The 26,005-nt window shown below is 36.4% G+C and overlaps 2 protein-coding genes and 1 long non-coding RNA gene across 10 annotated transcripts; 1 reads left to right on the top strand and 2 right to left on the bottom strand.

Moving 5' to 3' along the window:
• Positions 1–820: 820 nt before the first annotated feature.
• On the bottom strand, positions 821–15,448 carry LOC103436665 (TMV resistance protein N-like). Of its 8 annotated transcripts, XR_011572402.1 has the most exons (11): positions 15,256–15,448; positions 14,965–15,082; positions 14,305–14,867; positions 13,075–14,203; positions 12,697–12,972; positions 11,438–12,319; positions 10,588–11,236; positions 7,653–7,698; positions 6,635–6,716; positions 1,583–1,635; positions 821–1,159 (listed from the first exon to the last, which is right to left on the bottom strand). XR_011572402.1 is itself a non-coding variant. In XM_070807123.1 (7 exons), the coding sequence occupies exons 3-7, from the start codon at positions 14,820–14,822 to the stop codon at positions 10,736–10,738; spliced, it is 3,306 nt and encodes a 1,101-aa protein (XP_070663224.1). In that variant the 5' UTR covers positions 14,823–14,867; positions 14,965–15,082; positions 15,256–15,448; the 3' UTR covers positions 10,530–10,735. The 8 variants fall into 8 exon arrangements, 2 of the variants coding, with proteins under 2 accessions (XP_070663224.1, XP_070663225.1); XR_011572403.1 differs by lacking the exon at positions 15,256–15,448 and having other exon boundaries at positions 14,965–15,243; XR_011572404.1 differs by lacking the exons at positions 821–1,159; positions 1,583–1,635; positions 6,635–6,716 and adding an exon at positions 7,400–7,506.
• LOC139188963 (uncharacterized) lies at positions 10,253–10,775 on the top strand. Its single transcript, XR_011572406.1, has 2 exons — positions 10,253–10,382; positions 10,559–10,775. It is a non-coding gene; the product is annotated as an uncharacterized lncRNA (long non-coding RNA).
• A 3,719-nt stretch (positions 15,449–19,167) lies between the features above and the next one.
• On the bottom strand, positions 19,168–25,763 carry LOC103406409 (TMV resistance protein N-like). The gene is made up of 5 exons (XM_029109260.2): positions 25,197–25,763; positions 23,959–25,087; positions 23,578–23,856; positions 20,013–21,065; positions 19,168–19,911 (listed from the first exon to the last, which is right to left on the bottom strand). Exons 1-5 carry the CDS (start codon positions 25,712–25,714, stop codon positions 19,357–19,359), a joined length of 3,534 nt encoding a protein of 1,177 aa, XP_028965093.1. The 5' UTR covers positions 25,715–25,763; the 3' UTR covers positions 19,168–19,356.
• Positions 25,764–26,005: the final 242 nt, after the last annotated feature.

The raw sequence follows: 26,005 nt of genomic DNA, 5'->3' as shown, positions 1-26,005 counted from the left end.
TGCGAATTTGAACTACATTATTGTTAACCTATTGTGAGGTTAAGCCCACCTCCTTCCCTTTAGTGTAGATAATATTATTTGCTTAAAAAATAAAGAAATAAAAAAAGAAGGGTTAAGCCACACATTAGGCCACCCTAATAATATGGTTCAAATTTATCTTTGAAGAGAATTGAATTTAAGACTTCTTATTTATAAATAAAGAGGAATCTAGAATCGAACAAAAATGTTGGGTGTCCTTTAACAGTAATGGAAGAGTGTTGGTCTTTCTATTCATATTATATCAAGTCTAAACATATATATTCAAAGACCTACACTAAAATCGAACGAAAATGCGTACATGTTTATTTTTGAGTATTGAAAGAAATCTCAAAGTTTAAGTTTCAAGTATAAATTAACTAAGGAAAAATGACATTTAGCCCAACAAACAAACAAAAAGCCCCATACATAACCATTGCAAATCCAGCAAAAAAAAAAATTCTGAACAAAATATGGCAATTGGGTTAAAGCCCAAATTTGACCTCCACTACCTTCTTCACAGCCCAGTCTGAATATATATTAATTTGCTTTCAAATCTTTCAACTAGGCAACTATCCAAAATTTCAAATTGTTGACGTCATTAAAGATGAACAAAACTTGTTGGCCCTTTACAACATTAGTGGAAATGTATTGTGCCCTTACATGATAGCGTGAGTTCAAACTCAATCAGTAACTAATATAACGTTTAACTAACGCTATCGCTCCACTAAAAAAAAAAATTGTTAAGACGATTGATTACTCTCTCTCTCTCTCTCTCTCATTTTCAATATGTGAAATTCCTAGCTGGTTCAGTAATCAAAATACCTACTTTCTTTGTACGCTTAATACATGCTACAAATACAATGCGGTTTAATAATAACATAAATCTTCAAACTTGCAGTCGCTTACATGCTTGATGCACCGTTGGTGACGAGGAGAAAGCCGGTGTTCCAAATGTTAAATCTGGTGTTTATAGCACACTTGCATCTCGGACTGCACACTCATCTCAAGCTCAACCGTCTTCTTCATTCCATGAATTCTTCCACGTCCCAACACAAGCACTGAATTGTGGCAAAGAAGAAGAACCGGTCAATGGGTGGTGAAACTGACCTAGCTAGTAAGCTTCATTCCAAAAGGCAGCAAGCTACACCAACAATCGTAGCATGACTCAACGTTAGCTTGTAGGTTTACTCGACAGAAGCTAGTTCTTCATACTCCTCTAAGCTACAGATTATGTATTGTACTAGGGAGGACAGACGAAAACTGTCACCACATATGAAGCAATCATCGGATTAACGTACAAGAAATTATCGGGTTTCATACATATAAACTTTATGCAATGAATATAAAGAAAGAACAGGAAAGTGAAAGGGGTTTACAATCATACGGAATTTCAAAGACGGAAGACGAAATTCTAAACTGAGGAGTCAATTTTGAACAAAACTAATTTTCTTCTGCAATGAAGCTAAAATTTTGAACAATGATGAATATAAGATAACATATGGAAGAAGAGCACACAAGCTGAAATTAATTGACAAGAATATTCTACAGTATTTATTTGTTTTACCTGCAAATATCTATGCTAATCCTCCATTGCCTCCTTAGTCATGCTTGCCCCCACTACAAAGACCAAAGAAGAAATCAAACTATTAGAGTACAAGAAGCCAATGAAGTGACAAACAAAACAGCTGCCAACAGAAAATACAGACTGGCAACTCTCCAAAACTTTTTGAAAAACACTTTTGGAAGAACATGCACATCTCGTCGCATCCACTAACCACGAGCGAGAGGGAGGGGAGAGAATGACTGAAAACAAACCTAGATTGTGGATGTCGATCGTATCAAGTTAAGCATGGGGCAGATGTTTTTTATCTTGGCACCGCATGTTTGAATTCATACTAGAATGGTCAATTTCTTATAGGATATACTATATATACTGTTTCAACTCTGGTTTTTGTGTTATGTTCTGGAGTAGTCACAGATTGGACAACTAAAGCCTCAGCTCTTTTGGCAACTTGTGCAGAAAATTCAGAAACAATACGAAAAAAAAGGTAACTGAAAACGAACATGAGATCCTGGAGTCAGAGAACAAACTTGTTTTGGAAACTTAATACATATAGCCTTCGAATAATGCTACTTCTTTCTGTTTGCACAAGATCGGAGGTAAGAAATAATCAGTATCCATTCCACTTTGGCTGAAGTAGCTAGACATGCAGGCTTATTTTTTTTCTTTGAATGAAAAAAACATAAATAGAAGCATTCGTGAGGTCATGGTTTTAGTACGAGCTAAATTGTATTCTTAGCGCAGTTTTAGACAGTTTGTTGATAGGACTCCAGGACACAAGATTGGAGCCTAAGTAAATGCAGAAACCTCCAGTGGAATGCCGAGTATCAGGATTCCCAGCATAATCAGCATCTGAAAAGGCCGTGAGATGTGTATTACCAGGTTTGTACAGAAGACCATGATTGTACGTGGCCTTAACATAACGAAGGATCCTCTTGACTGCCGTCCAATGTGTAGTCTTTGGAGAGTGCATGAACTGACAGACCTGGTTCACAGCATACGAAAGATCGGGTCTGGTAATGGTAAGATATTGTAGTGCGCCAACAACACTTCGATATAAGTCTGGACTGTCATGTGCCTCACCATCATAAGCACTCAATTTCTGGCCACAAGAAACTGGAGTGGAAATCGGTTTGGCATCCAAGAATTTGGTACGCTACAACAAATCCAACGCATACTTAGCTTGACTCAAATGCATCTGATCATCCACGTATTTAACTTCAACTCCGAGAAAATAATGTAATGGACCCAAATCCTTCATGGAAAACAAAGTTCCTAGCTTTTTGATTAAGCAAGTCATTTGCCGTGAGCTATTTCCTGTCAACAAAATATCGTCCACATATATCAAAAGAATCAAGTAAACACCTCTGTGATTATAAACAAACAAACTATAATCACAAGTGGATGCTTGAAACCCTAATTGAAGCAAAAATTCCGAGAACCTATGAAACCAAGCTCGAGGAGCTTGTTTCAAGCCATAGATACTCCTTTGCAATTTGCAAACATAATTAGGATACTGCGGATCAACAAAACCGGCCGGTTGCCGCATATACACATCCTCATTCAAAAATCCATGCAAGAACGCATTCTGTACATCCAACTGTCTGATGGGCCATCGATGTGAAACCGCAAGACTAAGAACAAGCCTTATAGTATTGTGCTTCACCACGGGACTAAAAGTTTCTGTATAATCAATGCCAGGCTTCTGATGAAAGCCATTTGCAACGAGCCTCGCCTTATGTCATTCAATTGAGCCATCTGCACGTTGTTTAAGCTTGAAAACCCATTTGTTAGGCAACAAGTTCATTCGTGAATGATACGGAACAAGCTTCCAGGTACCACACCGCTGTAAGGCATTGAACTCTTGAACCATAGCATTCCTCCATTCCTGATTCTTGATGGCCTGACTAAAACAGGTTGGTTCAACAAGAGAATGATTAATATTAACATGCAAAGCATATTTGGGATTACGCTTTTGAATGCCAGATTGTGAACGAGTAGTCATTCTTGCGGGTGGCACAGACTGTTGGGTGGAGGAAGTAGGACCGTGATCATCAACTGACACGGATTGGTTCAGTTCAGGAAGTGGTACCGCCTCTTGCTCATTTGAAGATGAGTTGGTAGACCTAGAGGATTCTAAAGGCATTGGGGATGGTGGGTCACGAGGAGCAGGTAAACTAGAGGTTGGGATGAGGTTATTTGACTGAGGAATATCAGAAGAGATAGGATTTGGTTGGGGTAGGACCTGTGAAGGCGGGACCTGTGAAGGCGGACTAGGAAGTAACAAAGTGGACTGTGGTGATGGAGATAAAAGCGGAAACGTAAATAATAAGTCAGGGGAAGTCATACTACCTGTGTATCCAACGCTCCCCAGGGAAGATGTGAGTTCCTTAAATGGAAAAGTGTCCTCATCGAATAGGACATGGCGAGACAAATATATTCGTCTCGTGGACAAATCTAAGCATTTGTACCCTTGATGATTCAGTGAGTAACCTAAAAACACACATGGTTTTGACTTTTGTTGGAGTTTATTTTGTGCGTAAGGCACTAACCAGGGATAACATTGACAACCAAACACTTTAAGAGTTTCATATTTTGGGATTTTGGCATACAATTGTTCATAGGGAGACTTGTGACTTGGCAACCTATTAATTAAATAAGTAGCTGTTAAACAAGCATCCACCCAATATTTATTTGGAATATGTGCATGAGAAAGCATGACAATACTAGTCTCAACAATGTGACGATGTTTTCTTTCGGCAATACCATTTTGTTCAGGATGTTTTGGACACGAAAATCTTTGGGAAATGCCATGAGTGGCAAGATATGTTTGAAATACATGACTTTTATACTCACCACCTTCATCACATTGAAGAGTTTTGATAGAACTGTTAAACATATTTTCAACCTGTGCTTTAAACTTCACAAAGATTTCAAAGACCTCACATTTAGTTTTCATTGGAAAAACCCAAGAATACCGAGAATAATCATCCACAAATAACATGTAATAGCGAAAACCTTCAACTGAATTAACGGGAGAACACCAAACATCAGAATGCAAAAGTTGTAAAGGGAATTGGGAAACAGACTCCGAGCTACTAAAAGGTAATTTAGTGCTCTTGCCTAAGGGACATGACTGACAAAATTTGACATTGGAAGCACCAAGAATTGGTACTTTCTTATTTGAAATTAAAAACTGGACAATAGACGAGGCAGGATGCCCAAGGCGTGAATGCCATTTCTGAGCCGAAACTCGAACGCCTACACACACTGAAATAGGGTAATTAAACTGTCCACCGCCACCTGAAAATGGGTATAAGCCATTCTCACATCTCCCGTGAAAAAGCGTCTTCCCGGTCTTGAGGTCCTTGACAAGGATAAAATGAGGGAAAATAAGTATATAGCAATGATTGTCTAGGGTAAATTTGTGGGCAGAAATAATATGTGTGGAGGCCGTGGGACATCTTAGGATATCTTTCAATTCAAATGAGCAAGATTTAGTTTGTAAAGTATTTGAACCAAGATGAGAAATAGAAATTCCAGAATCATTACCTACTCCACCCACATTTTCATTACCGTGATACTCTTTTGGATTAACCAAATTCTGAAGATCTGGAGTGACATGGGCATTGGCGCCAGTATCAAGCAGCCACTGGCCATTGTTTTGGCGGTTAGGAGTGATTGGAGAGGTGGCCATGGCAGTGAGTTTCTTGGCTGGGATCCTTCCTTCATACGCAGCATTCATTCTTTGGTAACAATCTAGGGCAGGATGCCCTTGTTTTCCACAAATTTGGCATACAATCCTTTCTCCTGCACTATTGAACTTTTCACCATTGCATGCAAAATTAGGTCTCACACTGTTAGTAAAATAATTGTTGTGGGGATTGGCACCGCGCTGGTTTCCAGCAGCACCACCATGTCCAGCCGGAGCCATTCCTCGTCCATTTCCACGAGATCGTCCACCACGACCTCTAGCAGTGACAAAGGCATTAACAGGAGCAGCCTCCATGAGTGGAGCAGCTTGCTCAGTCATCCTCCTCTCAGTTGTCAATAAGAGCGCCTCAAGCGTAGGGTACGTGATTGGAGTATCACATGCCTGAGCAGCGTTCACTGTCATCTCATAAGCAGGCCCAAGATTGTTCAAGATAATCTGGACAAGTTCATCATCATCCATAGGTTTGCTAGCTAGGGCAAGGTTATCAGAAATAGCATTCATCTTATCAAGATAATCAGCAATTGACAAATCACCTTTTTTTGTTTGTAAAAGTTCATTCCTCAGAAACAAGATGCGATTCTGGGACGTAGAGGCATACCGTTGCTCAAGAGCCTCCCAGGTAGCACGAGAGGTCCTCTTGCTGGCCACGACCGAGAGCATAGACGGCGTGAGCGATCCATTAATCCAGCTGAGTATCATTTGATCGTACTGCACCCATGTTGTGTACGCAGGATTGGTAGTTGTACTTCCAGAAAGTTGTTTGGGAGGGCAAACAACCGTCCCATCGACGTAACCCATCAGGTCCCGACTTTTGAGAACAGGTAAGATTTGAGCCAACCATAGAGGATAATTGGTCCGAACCAGCTTAATATTCACCACTGTGGTCAAAGACGAGAAGGGGTTCATGGTGGAATTTGTGAGGTTGGAGGTTTGGGTTGCAGCACCGTTGCTAGAATCGGCCATGGAAGAAAAAAAAAACTGATATATGTCGTTAGACTGCTAGGGCTCATATACCATGTAAAACTTACAAACACTCACAGTTTCACTTCAATTGCATTACCCAATCAGTGATGGGCTGCATGTATTTATAATGCATTCCAGATTACATCAGGGAACTGAAATCCCTATTTACAAGGATATTTGAAAATCAAAGATACAACAGAAAGATCAAACTTGGATTTACATGGAAAGGAATATTTGAAAGAGTCTTAACCTAAACTAACTCTTGTTGGATAACAGTTGGACTTGATCACGAACTCTTGAAACCGCACGCGGACTATGACTTGGTCTAACAGATTGAACCTATAACAGAAAACATTTAAGCACAAAAAGATTCTTACCAAATTCCAACGTCTGCAGCTGAAGTTTCATTTTGAAAATGATGAAGCCAAAATTAACCCGGTATGATAAATTTCTTCTCATCTGCACAGAAACAGATATTCACTTTTTTGTTGCGTCTTAGCCTCGCCATTAAGAATATACTTTCACTTTGAGTTCAAAATTATCAGTATCCACAATAAAGAAAAGATTCACAAACACAACATTGTTACAGAATATCCTGCATTTATGTAAAGAACCATGACAGCTTCCTTAGGGGTTTTCAGATATCATGATCAGCACTGCTCAAGCACTTGCTTTGTCTCTGAAGCTACTTTATTCGTTCATAGCATGCTAAGTTTTGCTTCAATTCGGCTGGTGCTGAAACTATCACAATATATTTTGCTTCCCAATCTTACATCCGAACACATATATCATTGCACTTTTTTTGTCAACGCCATCGCCATGCTATACTTTACAATTAGAGTAAATTGTAGAAATGGTCTCTCAACATTAATCAAATTAAAGCAATGATCCATCAACAAAAAATCTATTACAATTGGTCCCTCAACTTATCAAAACGTATAGCTATGATCATTTTCGTCAACTTCGTCAGAATTTGGTCAAAATGATGTTGGAATGACCACTACTACAATTGGATTAAAGTTGATGGACAATTTCTCAACATGGGTTAAAGTTGAAAGACAATTTCTCCAGTTGGATTAAACTTAAGGTATCATTGGTAATGAATTTTTAATTGAGGGATCATAGCTGCACGTTTTGATGAGTTGGGGGACCAATGATAATGGATTTTTAGTTGTGAGACTATTATTCAAATTGAGTTAAAGTTGAAGGACTATTGCTACAATTTACTCTTACAATTATCTATGAAATCCTAAAAAAAGGTAAACATCTCATGTACGCAAGGCCATTCGAGAAAAACTAAGTACAATACGATTGTATCACAGTATAACGATGTTACAGCATTTCCTGCAAACTAAAATTAAACAAAATGTAACAAGAGACTTATCCTAGTCCTACCTAATAGAATCCACTCTGCGACTTTGCATCTCTTATGGTTGAATCTCTGGCATAGAAAAGAGAAACACATTTTTTAATGTATATACACAGTTAGACTTCATTGCTGGATCTAAGGAAAAAAAAAAGTACTCACTGATTGTATTTAAACAAACATGTTTTATTCAAGTGCATATAATATATATAGCTCATGGTATTGACTAAGATGACCAAACACAAGAGGCATAGAGAACTTAAGGGCAGAAAAGCAGAAGAGAAAGAAAGAGATCAATTGAACAAGTAGTGATTGAGTTAAGTTATTTAACATCAATAATCTTACATAACTAGCGCTTCTTGCAGGAAATATTTAAGTATTTTTTGAACTCAAAACTATTTTACCCATAAGTGTTTTCAGTCATTTAAAAGCACTTGCCAAGAATCCTAAAACTCATTTTCAACTAAATGAACAGTGTACTACCATTTTTGGCCTCAAATATTTATCCTAAGTCCCATTTTGCCCTCTTATATACTTGGTGGTCATTATTTCTATTTGCTTTCATCCGCTGCGTCTCTCCAGAAAAAACCTGGTTTCATCCAGATCGTTCCAATCTCCCTTCTCCCAGTTCCTTCCCGCTCGATTCTCTCTGGCTTCTCTCTCTAAAATACCCACTCACCGCTGCCTTCTCTCTGATGTTTCAATTTTCCGGCGACGACTTCTACGATTCTGGCAACGGCCGACCTCGACGTTGGTCTCAACCGAATTATCCCCAATCCCCGATCTCCTCAGGTTTGCCCCAAAGATCCTACTCTCAACGATTCTCTCCACATGAATGCTCAACGTCTCCTCTCTCTCTCTACAATTGGTAGATTTTTTTAATTATTATTCCAATTTTGGTTACTGGGTTGTGGAATTTATAGAAATTTTTTCTTCTGGGTTCAACACTATATATATGCATGACAAGTATAAACAACATTTTAGGGCAAATTTAGTTGTTTAATTTTTTGAATTTGAAGTTGTGGTTTTGTTCTACAACAACAACAACAACAACAAAGCATTTTCCCACTAAGTGGGGTCGGTTATATGAATCCTAGAACTAGAACGCTGGTTTTGTTCTACGGTACGGCAATTTAAGTTATTTTGAAATGGTAGATAGTTTATATCTTTTTGTGCATTATTTACCATTTCAAAAAGGGTCTAAACTCTTTACGCCCATTGTCGAAAGTGCAGTGTTGACAATCCGAATTTGTGTGGCATTGAGAGCATATAATGTCATAATTTAGTCACAGGTTCATATAACTTTGATAAACTTTGTCATCAATAAATTTATTCTGAATATGGAATTATTTTGATCTTAAGGATGACATTTGGATATGCCCAGTAAGTAGAGTTTTCCTTTGGTAGCTCAAATCATCTCATATCAGTAAGTGGAGTTTTATGTTTGATGAGGCATTTTTTTATAGTTCTTAAGGGCGTAAGTTTAGTTACTCCTTTTTACTGTTTTCAGTAAAGATGGTACCGAGCTTTCATGTTTCATGTTTCTTGGTGCGATGGCAAGTGCCTTCGCCCATGAGCGGTAGGTCTCGGGTTTGAGACTTGGGAGCAGCCTCTCCATAAATGGGGGTAAGGCTAGTCGACATTCACCTCTCCCAGACCCTGCGTAAAGCGGGAGCCTTGTGCACTGGGTACGACCTTTATTTTTTTTTTATCCTTTCAGATTGCATTGGTTCAGCCTTCAATGTAAAGGGGCCAATGCAATTGCCCTAATTGGCGGAAAATCAAAAAATGGTCAATGGCTTTATTCTAATATGGATGTCGTTCATTTTCCGAATTTAGCATGGATGACTGGACACATGAAATGATGAGGATCTCTATATTTAAGTTATTCTGAAATGGTAAATAGTTTAGATTCTTTTTGAATTTTAACTTCTAATGTTCTGTTACTTTTTGTGAATATTCAATTTTTGCCTGGCATTTGACTGGATATTCTTTTTTACATGCCATATAATTTTGTAGAATACACATATGATAATGCCTCCTTTCACATAGTATGAACCAAAATATATGAACAAAAACTTATTTTTTTGAAATGTTAATGTACTTATTGAAATGTTTTTGTAATTTTTTTAGACTGAGGAGGAGGAATGGAGGCTATGGGACCTCCAATTTGTTTTGATGTGCTGTTTGCTTCACAAACCTCTACGCTTTGCTTCGACACAGTATGTTTGAGGACAACTCTACATTTTAATTTTTACTTTTCTTTGATTTATGCAAGTTTGAGTGTTGGATATAAAAAAAATGCAAGCTTTTGCATAAGTAAAATACTTTTTGCTTCCAGCTTTTTGCTTTGATCATCTGTTTTTGGGTTTCGATCTATTGGTGCAAGATTTTGTATCGTGCTTTTTGTTTGTTTGAAGTGTTATCTGATGCTAAAGTTTTTTTTTTAATTGTTTGGTAATTTAGAATTGGATTTATGGGTTGAATTCAGTTTTAGAACTATAATTAAGGTAGATTTATGTTCTGGTCATGCAGGAGTAGATAGTTATTGGGTTTCTGTGAAAGATTGAGTTATAAATGGAGAGTTGAGGTCAAAAGTGTATTTATCTTGATGATGAATTGCCGACAGATAAGCAGCTGTGTAGAGATCATTGGAGTTTAGAGCGAGTTCATCCAACTCTTCAGCTCAAACCAGTAGTAATCTGTGAACTCCGCACCAGAAACCAATGACTGTGATATGGACACTTGGACACCTATATGTTAGTTACTGTAAATCGATTTTCACATGAATGTAAATAGTTTTTCATACTGTAGGTATTTAGAACTTTCTGCATGTTTATACGGTTTTAAAACCCGTAGCATTGCTCGGGCACAGTTGCTAGTTAAAATTTTATAGCTCAAAAGAATTAAGAAGTAAAACTAAAATATTATGTAGGTTATACTGGGATTCAGATGGTGACTTACATGGATTCTGAGTAAACTCTGAGGCATTGAATGGTTGAAAAAAGCATGAAACAATTATTTGTCTTCCTTCTGCCTTTTGCGGGTATGTTCTTTGTCGTCAAAAACTACGACTTTGACTTGAAGCTGCCTCTTCACAATATTCGTATGTTCACTTCAAGATTTTCAGTGTTCGTTTGAGTTCTTTCAAATCTTGCTTGTACACCAAACGAGCCCCACACTTCTTCACCATATTCAAGCCAACTTTGGATTTATTCATTCCGAGTTTATAATAAGTTTCAAATAGAAACTGTTCTTGAAGACATTGTTTGCGAGGCAAATAGAATATCCAAAGGTGTTCAGACACAAGAGGCCATGTAAAGCATCTTGTACTCCATGTACTCTGTTTACGGTTAGTCCGAGGTAAACACCGAATCGAGAATCCATCATGTTCAAGGTACTCTACATTTAGGAAGTTCTCCTTTTGTTTTTGAAGAAGACGCAAGATATCCTTAGGTTGTGCAAAAACAACACAAAAAGCAATCCCCATCCAGCTGCTACACGATTGCGGAGGTAGCTCCACATCTAGCGCATGTCCCAAAGTTTGATTGTTGAACCACTCGGGAATCCCCTTTCCGGGGCACACAATATGATCATAAAAACGATAGATTTTCTGCATCAAAAGAATCATTATATGAGAGAGAGAGAGAGAGAGAGAGAGAGAGAGAGAGAGAGAGAGAGAGAGAGAGAGAGAGAGAGAGAGAGAGAGAGAGAGAGAGAGAGAGAGAGAGAGAGAGAGAGAGAGAGAGAGAGAGAGAGAGAGAGAGAGAGAGAGAGAGAGAGAGAGAGAGAGAGAGAGAGAGAGAGAGAGTACCTCAATTGCGTATTTCACGATCCTTGAATATATTGTTTTGATCCAGTTTTCATCTTTCACCAGCGTAATGCAATTCACAGAACTGAAAGCAAAATCATACAAATTGGATGGATCCGACAACCTTTTCAATGAAGTACAATCAAATAAATATACGTGTAATTTGCTATTTGACGGAAGATCTGGCAGTTGCTCAAGTCTTTCGCACCCGACCAAGTAAAGACGCTCGAGTCGAGAAAGGCATTTGATGCTTGCTGGAAGGGTAACAAAATTGTTTCCACGAAGATCTAACTCTTTTAAAGAGGACAAGCAACCAATATCATTGGGGATATCACCTTCACCAAGATCACAATAACGTAGTCGTAACACCTTCAAACAACGCAAATGATATAAAGAAGACAACACCAAACGGAGAAGGTCCCAATCATCACTTGGTTTAGCAAGTTGTCCGGAAAGCCGAAGAAATTTGAGATTTTTCATATTAACAAACGGCTCTCTTTTGCACTTACTGATACTCAGTTTAGTAAGGCCAACCAGATGTTCAATCGGTAATTTCTCAATCGTAGTCCCACGTACAAAAAGCTTGGACAAACTTTTCATCTGGTTCGAAAATTCTGGGATCTTTTTCACTTTGGAGCATCTGGAAAGATTTAAAAACTCAAGAGCATCCATTTCTACTTCACTTGGGAGGCTCTTAATGCTTGTACAGCCACGAAGATTCAAAACTTTGAGTTTTTTAAGAACTGCAAATGATGAGTGAATTTCAACTAAATTCTTACACCACCGAAGAATCAACACCTCAAGATTTTGAAGACCATTGAAATCTGGGGTACGGATCAATTTATTTGAGTAGCTCAGATCAATACATTTCAACTTGGGAAAGTTCTGTACGATACACGAAATAATATATAAGCTTCCAAAAACCTTACAATTCTATTTGACATTGAAAAAAGAGTAATGCTATATTTACCACTTATTTATACAATTAATTATAGCATCTCTCTAATATAGGTAGGGCACACTAATTGACAAAAACCCCAAAATCTATAGAAAATGAAACTAAAAAATCCTTAATTGACAAAGAGTATGGGGTGTGAGGGTAGTTTTGGAAAGCAAGTGGGTTGTGGTAAGATAAATTTTAATTAAAAAAATGGATATGGGGTGTATTGAGCACGTGGGGAGTGGTAAAAAAAATGTGGCGTGTGTATAAAACAATTCATAAAAAATTATGTTAAAGTAGCATTCATTCAATATACTCTTACCTCTTTTCCATCCCATAAACGAACAAGTTTGCTATGATGCATTCTTAGTTCGGTAAGGAAACGCGGGTGAAAGCTTGGTGGAAGAGACTTGGAAGGATAACAACTCCAAACCATAATTCTCAAGGAACATGGAAGAAATTTGGGACTTGAAGAAATGATCAAATTGTCGAATTCTAGAAACCTCAGTCCATGCATACTAGAGAAGGCTTCACAACTCCAGTGCACCTCTTCTATTACAGGCAACTGTAAAACTATACCTTCAATAGCTCTCGTTCCCTAATAACCAAGAATGTAGGAAATGTAAATTTAACATTTAAGTATATTGCGTTAAAAGAAATCATATCATCTTTTGAACTTGGTATTTACATAATTTCTTACCGTATTGGTCGTGAATATATGAAAAATGTCATTGGGAAGCCACAACCTACTCCGTAGACCGGGCTCTTTAGACTCTTGACCAACAATTGTCCATGCCATTTCTTGTATCAAATCATGCATCCCTATGAAGTGCTTGGCTGATTTATCATATTGGACGCGTTTTTCAATAGTTAAGAGAGATTTCTCAATTAGTAGATCTATCATAATACTACTAGAAATTTCAAAAGAATTGTCTAGCTTTTGAATAACTCGCTTCATGCACTTCCCCTTGTGGAAACATGCAACATCGAGAAAAACTCTCTTCTCTATGTCCTCTAGTCCGTCATAACTGATTTTGAGTGTATTGAAAATTGTTGGATTTGGAACCGTATGAATATTATCCAACGTACTCTTCCATGCATCCTGACCTCTCGTATGCAAAAAAGACCCTAATGTTTTAAGAACTAGCGGAAGGCCTCTAGCATATTTTAGGAAATGCTTTGAGAGTTCCAAAAAGTCTTTCTCGGGTTGTTCTTTCCTAAAGGCATTCAGACTAAAGAGCTCAAGTGCTTCGCAGTCATTCAACCCCCGCATCTTATATGATGTTGCTATACCATGTTGGACTAGCAACCCTTCATTTCTAGTCGTAATCACAATTCTACTTCCCATACCAAACCAGCTTTGGTTTCCAGCCAGTACTTCAAGTTGTTTTAAATCATCCACATCATCAAGTACGAGAAGAACCTTTTTATTGCTTAAGCACTTATTAATGAAAATGCTTCCCCACCCTTCATCCCAAATTTCTTCAATCTTTTCTTTCAACATCGGAAAAAGAAGTCTTTTTTGAAGGCCAATTAGAGTACGGTTTATTTTAGAAACCTCTCTAACGTTGCCAAGAAAGCAATGAACTTCAAAATGATGGAAGATTTTATCATAAACTAGCTTAGCAAGGGTTGTCTTACCTATGCCACCCATCCCCGTTATCCCTATAAAGCGAACATCATTGGCATCATGAGCTAATAGCGAACTTAGTTGCTCTAGCCTAAAATTAACCCCAACAAATTTCTGTGAAGAATCTAACAACGTGAATGTAGCTTGCACTTTCCTCCACACGCTTTGGACGATTTTTTCAATAAGCTCACTTTCACACCTACAAGGTATAAAAATAACCAATAAAAAAAAACATAAACGAAGCATTCAAGTTTACCTCTACTAAGACATGGGAAATTAAAGTTGTTCATGCATGCTTACTTAGACTCCTTCGAATGCCACCCAGAAATTTTGGATACTTTTTTCAGAGCTTCTCTCCACTGGGTCACCTTCATTTTGTCTTCGGTACTAATGAACTTTTCTTCATGCTCATCGAAGGCTTTGGCGAAAGACCCCCTCTGATTTCCAACGTCAGATGGATTTGTCTCATAGAAGACTGGCAGAACTGTGTTCCTGGCTTCCATGCATTGAAGAATGGTTGTAAGTTCATTCAAGCACCATTTGGAAGAAGCATAGTTTGGTGAGAGAACAACGATTGCAATATGCGATTCCCTGATCGCACTCGGGAGCTCAAGATGAATACTTGTTCCTCCTTCAAGCTCTCGATCGTCAAAGAAAGTCGTAATTCCTTGGCACTTGCACAATTCACGGTATAAATGAGATACAAAACCCTTGCGGGTGTCTACACCCCTAAAACTCAAAAACACATCATACTTCCATCGAGGAGTGGATTCATTCGAAACAAAAGATGCAGAGGCTCTTTGGGTGCTCAATGCCATCGGAAAAAAAAACAGTTGCTGTAAATCGAGTACTCCGAACAGTAACTGAATGAAAAAGTAAATAGATGGAAGATTAACGTTTTAACATTAAAAAAAAAAATTGAAAATTTGAAACTTTAAATCTTCTTAAAATGGGACTCACTGTGGTCAGATATGTAACTCAGTACCAAGACATATTTGTCAATTCGATTTGATCTCACCGTCCTCGATAACTCAGTTTCGGCCGTTGAACAGATTCAGTTACTACTGGAAAAAGGGTTCTGCAAACAAAAAAGAGAAACAAAAACTAACAAGTAAAATAAAAATGAGCAGTGAAAAGGAAAATAGAAACTTTAAATCTTGTTTTGGTAATTGAAAATGTATATAAAGAAAACGAGATTAAGGACTCAAAGCAAATATCACAAAATCAAAATACTGAATCAACAAAACTTACACAGGCAGAGAGAAGTGAGAAATGACAAGAAAAGAAGCAGAAAAATCACACTCAAGATTCTCACAGCAAAGTTGTAGGAAGAGACGAAGTTGAGAGAGAAGGTAGGAATGGAAACAAATGGGAGAGAGATGGACAATCAACTACTTGTACTGGGAAAATTTTTAGTTGTGACGGAACAATGGTCGCATGTTTTTATGCGGGAGAAAATTTTTAATTTTTAAGTTATTAATTTTTTAACATATATAATTTATTATTTATATAAGGACACATAATATACCATTTCATAAAATAAGAACACTGAAAAATCTCTTCTTGTACTGGTAGTGGTGGTGTTGGTGGTGGTGGTGGATAAGGATTGCATGCCCTCTCATTTTCCATGTCCTTCCATGCCTTTATGTTTTGTGTGGTCATGATTAAATCACGTCAATATTTTATATTGTTTCTTTTATAGAAATAATAAAAAATATATAATAATATAAAATTTAACCTTACTTAACCGTGACCACACAACAAAACGGTATGAGAGAGCATAAAAAGTGAGAGGGCAAACAATCATGGCCGTTGGTGGTGGTGGTGACCACACGGTTTCGTGTGGGTCATAGTGAAATGCTGAAGAGAAAACGTTAACAAACGTGCACGGTTTAGTGTGGGTTTTCACAAAAATAATGTTATTCATATTATATTTTTATATTATATTTTTATATTATTTTAGGTGGTATTTGACGTGGACAGGTATATTATTTAAAAAATTTACAAAATTCAAGTAAATGAAGGAAAAAGACTCGTCTATAATTATCATTTAATTAACTAGTTTTTCTTAATTATTAATTTATTAAATAATAAACTAAATTTAAAAATCTGATTAATTTAAATAATGTGATTATTCACATCAAATATCATCTAAAATTGTATAAAAATGTAATATATAAATATAATATGAATAACATCACTCTTTCTAAAAAATAAAAAATAAAAAGTGGAAGACCGACTATGAGAAATTTCCTGAAAGCTTCCTTGTTGGGATGTGTCATCTTTCTCTACCTTGGAAGTAGAAAAGATTTCGAAAGAAATTGTTTTTGCGTTATTTTTTCTTTTTTGACCGAAGACCTCCAACCAGAACCAATGCCCCCAATTCCAAAGTTCGGACCTGTCGCCGATTAACAAATCCGGTTTTTTGACCGGGGACGCGTCCGGGTTTTGTTTCGCTGCGCTCACGTGCACGTTGTGTGCCACGCCCGCATTTTAGCCTCAGGTATATTCGTACGGTGTGGACTATCGGTCTGGTCGAAGGGGGGCCTAGCCGGCTTTGATCTTGCCACGTCATCGTTCAAAATTAAAATAATTAATCCTGTGTATTTTAAGTAATTTGATTTTAAAATTAATAAACCGTACGATTAGGTGTCCATCAAAGAGGAGGGGGAAAAAGCATGCACGAGAGAATCAGGAAAGAAGGAGCACGACACCATTGCCTGTGGGTCCCGCAGAGCACCAATTTTTCTTCTGCAAGCACATGTATGAATTCTTTTTATTTTCTTCTGTATAATTTTGTTTATTTTTATCAAAGAGGAAAAAAGAGTATTGAAAATTGCTAAGTGAGATGCTCTCTGAAGCTTTATGTTTGGTGTGAACGATGGAGAAATCTAGACAATTTATTTTAACTTTTACAATCTTTATTAGTTTATCTCAGTGTTTAGTTATATAAATCAAGAGTTCGAATCTTCACTTTAATATCACTCTTCTCTCTCTCTCTCTCTCTCTCTCTCTCCACTTTTAAGCAATTTGAAATTGGTGCATCGTATGCATGTGTACCCGCTATGTTTGACCATATTGCTTTTCACCAAAGCGCATCTTTTGATTCTTTGAATCCTTGCTTTGAAGCTAATTAATCACTATTCTTTAATCTCAATTAACTATATAATTAAGCAACTTCTGTTAGAATGGATGATAATCTGTATTGGTTCGAAGAAGAAGATTAACAAGAACAATCGAATATAACAGAAATAATTTTCAGAAGGAATTTTGAAAGCTTCAACCTCTGCAAGTCGCAGAGGGGTAATTCATTTCTCTCTCCTGTTCACACTACCGTGCATTATAACGGTTTTGTTATGTAGGTGGAGCTCACACATTCATCAAGAGATCTCAACCATACATCTTCTTATAATCTAGGATTCTAACACATGGCACTCATGGCCTTACATTAAGAACCTTACACTTGTCATTCTTTGACACAAGTGAATAAACCGTTTAAAATCAAAACTTATTTTCTAATATTAATCAGCTCACAACTTACAATTCAATAAGTTGCATTGAGGCATGTGCAAAAAACTCAGAAACTGTACAAAAAGAAATGGTATTGAAAACGCCCATGAGGTCTTGGAGGCAGAGAACAAGCTTCTTTTGGAAAATTAAAACATAGAGTTTTCGATTTAATCTACTTCTTTCTGTTTGCACAAGATCGGAGGTAAGAAATAATCGGTAGTCATTAACACTTTTTCTGAATTTGCTAGACACGCGGGCTTATTCTTTACTTTGAATGAAAAAAATCATAAATATAAGCATTCATGAAGTCATGGTCTTATCACGAGCCAAATTATTTTCTTAGCGCAGTTTTAAGACAGTTTATTTATTTAAGCACAAAAAATCAGCTACCGAGTTCCAACCATGTTTAAAATGGTTCGGTTCGGCAATATTTGCAGCTGAAGTTTAATTTGGAAAATAATCAAAGCCAAAATAAACCCAGTATGATAAATTTCTTCTCATTCTGCACATAAATAAATACACATTTTAGTTGCGTATAAGAATCTACTTTTAGTTTGAGTTCAAAATTATCAATATTTGCAATAAAGAAAGGGTTCACAGCACAACATTGTTACAGCTTCCTTATCGGTTTTCAGATATCATGATCGGCACTGCTCAAGCACTTTTAGTTTTATGTCTGAAGCTACTTATTTGTTCATACCATAATAAGTTTTGCTTCAATTCGGCCGATGCTGCAAACTATCACAATATATTTTGCTTCCCAATCTTACATCCACATAATATCATTCCACTTTTTGTTAACGCCAAACACTACTTTACAATTTTATTTAAATCCTAAAAGATAAACATCTCATGTATGCATGACCCTTTTTTACCTTCCACACACACCCTATTAATTTCAGTTCTTTGATATTATTTAATTCATTCGATGTGACAGTTGAAAATTAAGAGAGGTGTGTGGATAGGAACAGGGATCCTCTTTGGATCCTCTTTGTGGGGATCTGGAAGATCAATCAATCTTGTTCGTTCATCGTATATCGTACGGTTAGTTTTCGTTAGGTACTATTTATATTCAATTTTAAATTTTAAATTTTAAATTTTAAATGATTTCTAACCGCACAATGTACGATGAACAGACAAAATTGATTGATCCCTCGGATCCTCATAAAGAAAATCCAGAGAGGATCCTTGTTTTGTGGATAGCACCACCCAAACAAAAATATTATGATCTAGTCAAATTTAAAATTGTCTGAATGCATCCAAGACATTGCTTACTTTTCCCAATCATTAATTGAACATCTTCTTTACATACTACGACTCTGCATCTCTTTTGGTTGAATCTCTGGCACAAATGAGAGACACATTATTTAATGTACAAACATATTTAGGCTTCACTGCAGGATCTAACTTGATTGTATTTAAACAAACATGTTTTATTCAAGTGCATATAATATATGGAGGATGATTCTCCTTCTCTTCCTTCCTATTCTCTCTCCCCTTCCCTCCTCCCTACTTGAATGGCATTGGCTAAGATGGCAAAACACAGGAGGCAGACAGAATTTAAGGACAGAAAAAGCAGAAGAGAGAAAGAGATCAACTGAACAATTAGTGCTTGTGTTAATTTCTATAACATCGATAGTCTTGCATTATTAATTTTGCTTAAGCTCTCCAATCTGCATGGCTAGGAAATTAAAATTTTATAGCTCAAAAGAGGAAAAAAATAATACTCAGATATTATGTAGGTTATGCTGGGATTGAGATGGTGACTTACTAATATGGATTCTGAGAAAAGCTTTCGAGTACAGCTCTGAGGCATTGAATGGTTAACAAAACATAAAACAATTATTCGTCTTCCTTCTGCCTTTTGCGGGTATGTTCTTCAAAAGTAGGACTTTGACTTGAAGCTGCCTCTTCACAATAGTCATGTGTTCGTTTCAAGATTTTCAGTGTTCGGTTGAGTTCTTCCAAATCTTTCTTGTACACCAAACGAGCCCCACACTTCTTCACCATATTCAAGCCTCCTTTGGGTTCAGTCATACCCGGTTCGCAATAACAAGTTTCAAATAGAAACTGTTCTTGATGACATATTACGTGACGTAAAAAGAATACCCAAAGGTGTTCCGACACAAGAGGCCTTATATCAGGATACCAATGCGTACATCTAGTCCAAGGTGAATCCCGAATCCTGCATTGATAATAGAGAAGGCCAGCTGGAATTCCCAAGGTTTCCTTATCTTGTGCAAAAACAACACAAAAAGCAATCCCCATCCAGCTGCTACATGATTGGGGAGGTAGCTCCACATTTAGCGAATGTCCCACAGTTTGATTGTTGAACCACTTCGGAATCACCTTTCCGGGGCATACAATATAATTATTGTACCAATCAAGAAAGAGTCCCTGCCAAAGAACCATTACATATATATATATATATAGGGAGAGAGAGAGGGAGAGAGGGAGAGAGAGAGAGAGAGAGGGAGAGAGAGAGAGAGAGAGAGTACCTGAGTGGCGTATTTCACGATCCTTGAATATATTGTATTAATCCAGTCTCCATCTTCCACCAGTGTAATGCAATTCATAGAACTGAAATTAAAATCATACAAATTGGCGAATCTGCTGCCCAACTTGGATGGATCCGACAACCTTTTCAATGAAGTACAATGATTTACATTTACGAGTAATTTGCTATTTGATGGAAGATCTGGCAGTTGCTCAAGTCTTTCGCACGCCTCCAAACAAAGAGACTCAAGTCGAGAAAGGCATTTGATGCTTGCTGGAAGGGTAACAAAATTGTTTCCACAAAGATTTAACTTTCGTAAAGAGGACAAGCAACCAATATCATCAGGGATATCACCTTCACCAAGATCACAATAACGTAGCTGTAAGTCCTCCAGACAACGGAAATGATATAAAGAAGATAACACCAAACCCCAACAAGGCTCATCGCTCTTTCTAATTCCAAGTAAGCGGAGAAGGCCCCAATCATCCCTTGGTTTAGCAATTGATCCACCAAACCAATGAGATCTCAGATTTTTCATATAAACAAACGGCTCTCTTATACCGCTTTTCCCTGGGGGTTTTTCGATTTTCAAACTTCGGCCGATTAGCAGCCTTTTAAGAGATTTCAAATTACAAATCTCAATAGGAATATCCAACAGATTTCTGCATTTAATGATACCCAGTACAGTAAGTCCAACCAGATGTCCAATCGATGAAGGTAATTTCTCAATCGCAGTCCCACCTAATAAAAGCTTGGACAAACTTCTCATCTGGTTCGAAAATTCTGGAATCCTTTTCACTTTGGAGCATTCGGTAAGATCTAAATATTCAAGAGAATCCATTTCTACCTCACTTGGGAGTCTCTTAATACTTTTACAGCCACGAAGATTCAAAACTTTAAGTTTTTTAAGAACTGCAATAGATAGATGAATCTCAACTAACTTCGTACAATCCTCAAGAACCAACTCCTCGAGATTTTGAATACCAGTGAAATCTGGGGTGCCGATCAATTTATTTGACTTAATCAGATCAATATATTTCAACTTGGGGAAGTTCTGCACCATACAAGAAATAATATATAAGCTTCCAAAAACCTTACCGTTCTATTTTTTTTTTTAACAAACTATATTATCTACGTTAAGGAAGAGGAAGTGAGTTTAGGCTCACAATGAGTAATTAATAATGTGGTTTAAATTCGCATTTGACAAACATCGAACCTAAGATCTCTTACTTACAAGTGAAGATGAATACTACTCAATCCCTTACGCTCCTTCATCAACCAGACGCCAAACCTACCCCTCACTCTCTCCTTTTTTTTTCTTCTTTTTATTGTTTCTTTCCTTTATTAATCTTGATGGTTCAATCTATGGTTCGCTACACTTTTATTATTTTATGGGTACAAATTTATTCTGCATATTATTTCATTCAAATATATCTATTGGTACAATATGTTTTGTGAGCACAATTTCATTATACATTTTGAGATATGGGTTACAATGTTTTTTTTTTCTGAGAAAATTAGGTATAATGGTTTGGTGGTTGCATTTTTATGTACCCATATGCATGCCTACAAAACAATGTGGTACATTCTTTTCCTTGAGTTTTTACATATACCCATGAGTTTTTCCTCTTGTATTTATTTTTATTTGGGTACAATGTTAACTATAAGTTTCTTGTAAATTCAATATATGTACCCATTGATATTTATGTGTTTTGGGTACGCACAATTTTTTTTAATGTTCATTGGTACTTTTTTTTGTCAAGTCCATGGTTAAATTGCTTTTGTATGTACCCATAATAAATTTAATAGAAAACTAGATTAACATCTTTCACAAGATTTAATTTTCAAAAAAACGGAGTGTAAGATCTAATATTTAATTTTGATCATTTGACTTCATATTCAACTCAACAACTTTCTATATAGGAGTTGCCTTTGAGCTTTCATGTTTATTTTGAAATCAATAAAAAAAAAATTTACAAAATGTCTATACGAGTTGCACAATAAGGTTTCATTTATGAAGAGCAACATGTCCAACTCACTTATACATTTCTCCTTTATATTATCTCTTATCTCTCTCAATTATATATTCTCATGATTCGTATGTTTCTTGCATTATGGAACAACTAATGTTTGCAAATCTATTTTTTGCTTATGAATTGTGTTTTTTCGTGTATGATAATTTTTTATCTATGGAGATTGACAAGTACGTATTTTTAAATCTATGATTTGTATACTTATATGAAGATACATGGACCAAAGTTTGCATACCGAAATTATGTACCTATGTTTATGCCCTTATACTTCCGTACCTATGCCTATGCATTTATTCTTTCGTACCTATGTTTATGCCCTTATACTTCCGCACCTATGCCTATGCACTTATACTTCCGTACCTATGCTTATGCACTTACACTTCCGTACCTATGCTTATGCACTTATACTTCCGTACCCATTTATAGCACTTTGTTAATGTACTTATAATTTTTATGGGTGTTCTTTTTTTCTTCTTATGGAGATGGGAATTGTGTTAGTGATGATGTTTTGCTTTTCTTTTGTAAATGTATTTTTGTTATTCACGTTTATATTCACAATTAATCAATATAAAAAATTTCATTTATTTTCTTGTACCTATGAGTACTTTCCAAAAATTTTAAAATTTTAGAATTTTGATTTAAGTGCATTAATTGGTGATTTGAGTGTGAAAGTCAATTTCCAATTTTTAGTCTTAATTTTGAATTGAATAGGGAAATGTGGATGGCAAGTTTGTAATATGTGATAGAGGCAACTAAATATGACATTGCGTTAAGATTTTAAAATAGGGACTTAAATTGGATAGAGAAAACCATGTATGTTATAATCTAAAAGTAATCTTATTTAGGTCCTAAAATCTAAGTACACTGTTTCACTTAACAGATAAAATTTTCAGAAATTTGTGCACAATTTGATGATAAATATATATAATTATTTCCCTCAACACCACTCCAAAAATTTTGGGATTTTTACAATTTCATAATTTTTTTTTTCAGATTTGATGATGGACTGAATTTCATAATTATTAGAATTTCGAATTACATTAATTCTTGGATTTAAATCCTTTGAATGTTGGTAATTAGAGCAATTTTGAAATGAAAAAGAAAACAAGGCAGGGTGTTATCAATGTTGGACTTTAATCAACAATTTTAAATTTAAAAATAAAAAAATGACATGGAAGTATAATAAATACTAAAATGTTAAGGTGTACAAACTCAAAGAATCTTATCAAATATTGAAAAACAATAAGGTTTTAATGTAACAGTTGAGTTGACTATGGACCGCAATCAAAATGACCCTTAAACATATGTAAAGTAGCCTTCATTCAATATACTCTTACCATCACTTAGTACTACGGTCTAGTGATATTTCTCTTCACTGGTAAGTGAGAGGTCTTTGGTTCGTTTCTCGCCAAAGACGAACTTGAACCACATTATTGTTAGCCCATTATCAAGCTAAGCCCACCCCCCCCCCCGGCCCATATTGTAGATGATATCGATTGTTCAAAAAAAAATTATACACACACACACTCTTACCTCTTTTCCATCCCATAAACGAACAAGTTTGCTATGAGGCATTCTTAGTTCAGTAAGGAAACGTGGGTGAAAGCTTGGTGGAAGAGACTTGGAAGGATACCAACTCCAAATCATAATTCTCAAGGAACATGGAAGAAATTTGGGACTTGAAGAAATGATCAAATTGTCGAATTCTAAAAACCTCAATCCATGCATAGTAGAGAAGGCTTCACAATTCCAATGCACTACCTCTTCTATTTCGGGTAACTGTAAGACTATACCTTCAATAGCTCTCGTTCCCTAATAACCAAGAATGTAGGAAACGTAAATTTAACATTCTAATATATTGCATTAAAAGAAATCATAACTTGTTTTGAACTTGGAATTTACATAACTTCTTACCGTATTGGTCGTGAGTATATGGATAATGTCATTGAGAAGCCACAATCTACTGCGTAGACCAGACTCTTTAGACTCTTGACCAACAATAGTCCATGCCATTTCCTGTATCAAATCATGCATACCTATGCAGTACTGGGCTGAATTATCATATTGGAAGCATTCTTCAATAGTTAAGAGAGATTTTTCAATTAGTAGATCTATCACAACACTACTAGAAATTTCAAATGAATTGTCTAGTATTCGAAAAAGTTGCTGCATGCACTTCCCTTTATGGAAACATGCAACATCAAGAAAAACTCTCTTCTCCATGTCCTCTAGTCCGTCATAACTGATTTTGAGTGAATTGAAAATTGTTGGATTAGGGATTCTATGAATATTTTCCAACATACTGTTCCATGCATCTTGACCTCTCGTATACAAAAAAGACCCTAGTGTTTTAAGAACTAGTGGAAGGCCTCTGGCATATTTTAGGAAATGCTCAAAGAGTTCCAAAAAATCTTCCTCGGGTTGTTCTTTCATAAAGGCATTCAGACAAAAGAGCTCAAGTGCTTCGCAGTCATTCAACCCCTGCATCTTATATGATGTTGCTATACCATGTTGGACCAGCAACCCTTCATTTCTAGTCGTAATCACAATTCTACTTCCCATACCAAACCAACTTTGATTTCCAGCCAGTACTTCAAGTTGTTTTAAATCATCCACATCATCAAGGACAAGAAGAACCTTTTTATTGCGTAAGCACTTCTTAATGAAAATGATTCCGCACTCTTCATCCCAAATTTCTTCAATCTTTGCCTTCAACATTGGAAAAAGAAGTCTTTTTTGAAGGCCAATTAGAGTACGGTTTATTTTAGAAACCTCTCTAATGTTGCCAAGAAAGCAATGAACTTCAAAATGATGGAAGATTTTATCATAAGCTAGCTTAGCAAGGGTTGTCTTACCGATGCCACCCATCCCCGTTATCCCTATAAAACGAACATCATTGGCATCATGAGCTAATAGCAGACTTAATTGCTCAAGCCTAGAAGTAACCCTAACAAATTTCTGTGAGGAGTTTGACAACGTGAATGTCGATTGCACTTTCCTCCACACGCTTTGGACAATTTTTTCAATAAGCTCCCTTTCACACCTACAAGGTATATATAAAGTAACCAATTTAAAAAAAAAAATCATAAACGAAGCATTCAAGTTTGACTCTACTAAGACATGGGAAATTAAAGTTGTTCATGCATGCTTACTTAGATTCCTTCGAATGCCACCCAGAAATTTTGGATACTTTTTTTAGATCTTCTCTCCATTGGGTCACCTTCTTTTTCTCTTCGGTACTAGTGAACTTTTCTTCATGCTCAGCAAAGGCTTTGGCAAAAGACCCCCTTTGATTTCCAACGTTAGATGGATCTGTCTCATAAAAAACCGGCAGAACTGAGTTCCTGGCTTCCATGCACTGAAGAATGGTTGTAAGTTCATCCAAGCACCATTTGGAAGAAGCATAGTTTGGTGAGAGAACAACGATTGCAATATGCGATTCTTTGATCGCACTCAGGAGCTCAAGAGGAATACTTGTTCCTTCTTCTAGCTCTTGATCGTCAAAGAAAGTAGTAATTCCTTGGCACTCCCACAATTCATGGTATAAATGGGATACAAAACCCTTACGGGTGTCTACACCCCTAAAACTCAAAAACACATCATACTTCCATCGAGGAGTTGATTCATTCGAGAGAAAAGATGCAGAGGCTCTTTGGGTGCTCAATGCCATTGGAAAATAATGAAAAGTTAATGGAAACCACGATGAAAAATACTCGCACAAAAGTAGAAAGAGACCAAAAGATGTTGGGAATAATATGTGGACCTATATGAATAGTTTGTTACTATTTATGCATAGTATTTTTACTATTCATAAATAGTGAATAGTTCTAATCATGAATAGTGAATAGTTTGTTACTATTTATACACAGTATTTTCACTATTCATGAATAGTGAATAGTTGTTATTATTTATGCACAGTATTTTCACTATTCATAAATAGTTTGTTACTATTTATGCACAG

This window comes from Malus domestica, chromosome 10, assembly GCF_042453785.1.
Source record: "Malus domestica chromosome 10, GDT2T_hap1".
NCBI lineage: Eukaryota > Viridiplantae > Streptophyta > Magnoliopsida > Rosales > Rosaceae > Malus > Malus domestica.
The sequence above is the reverse complement of the archived record's forward strand: the minus strand, read 5'-3'. Positions and strand labels throughout refer to the sequence as shown.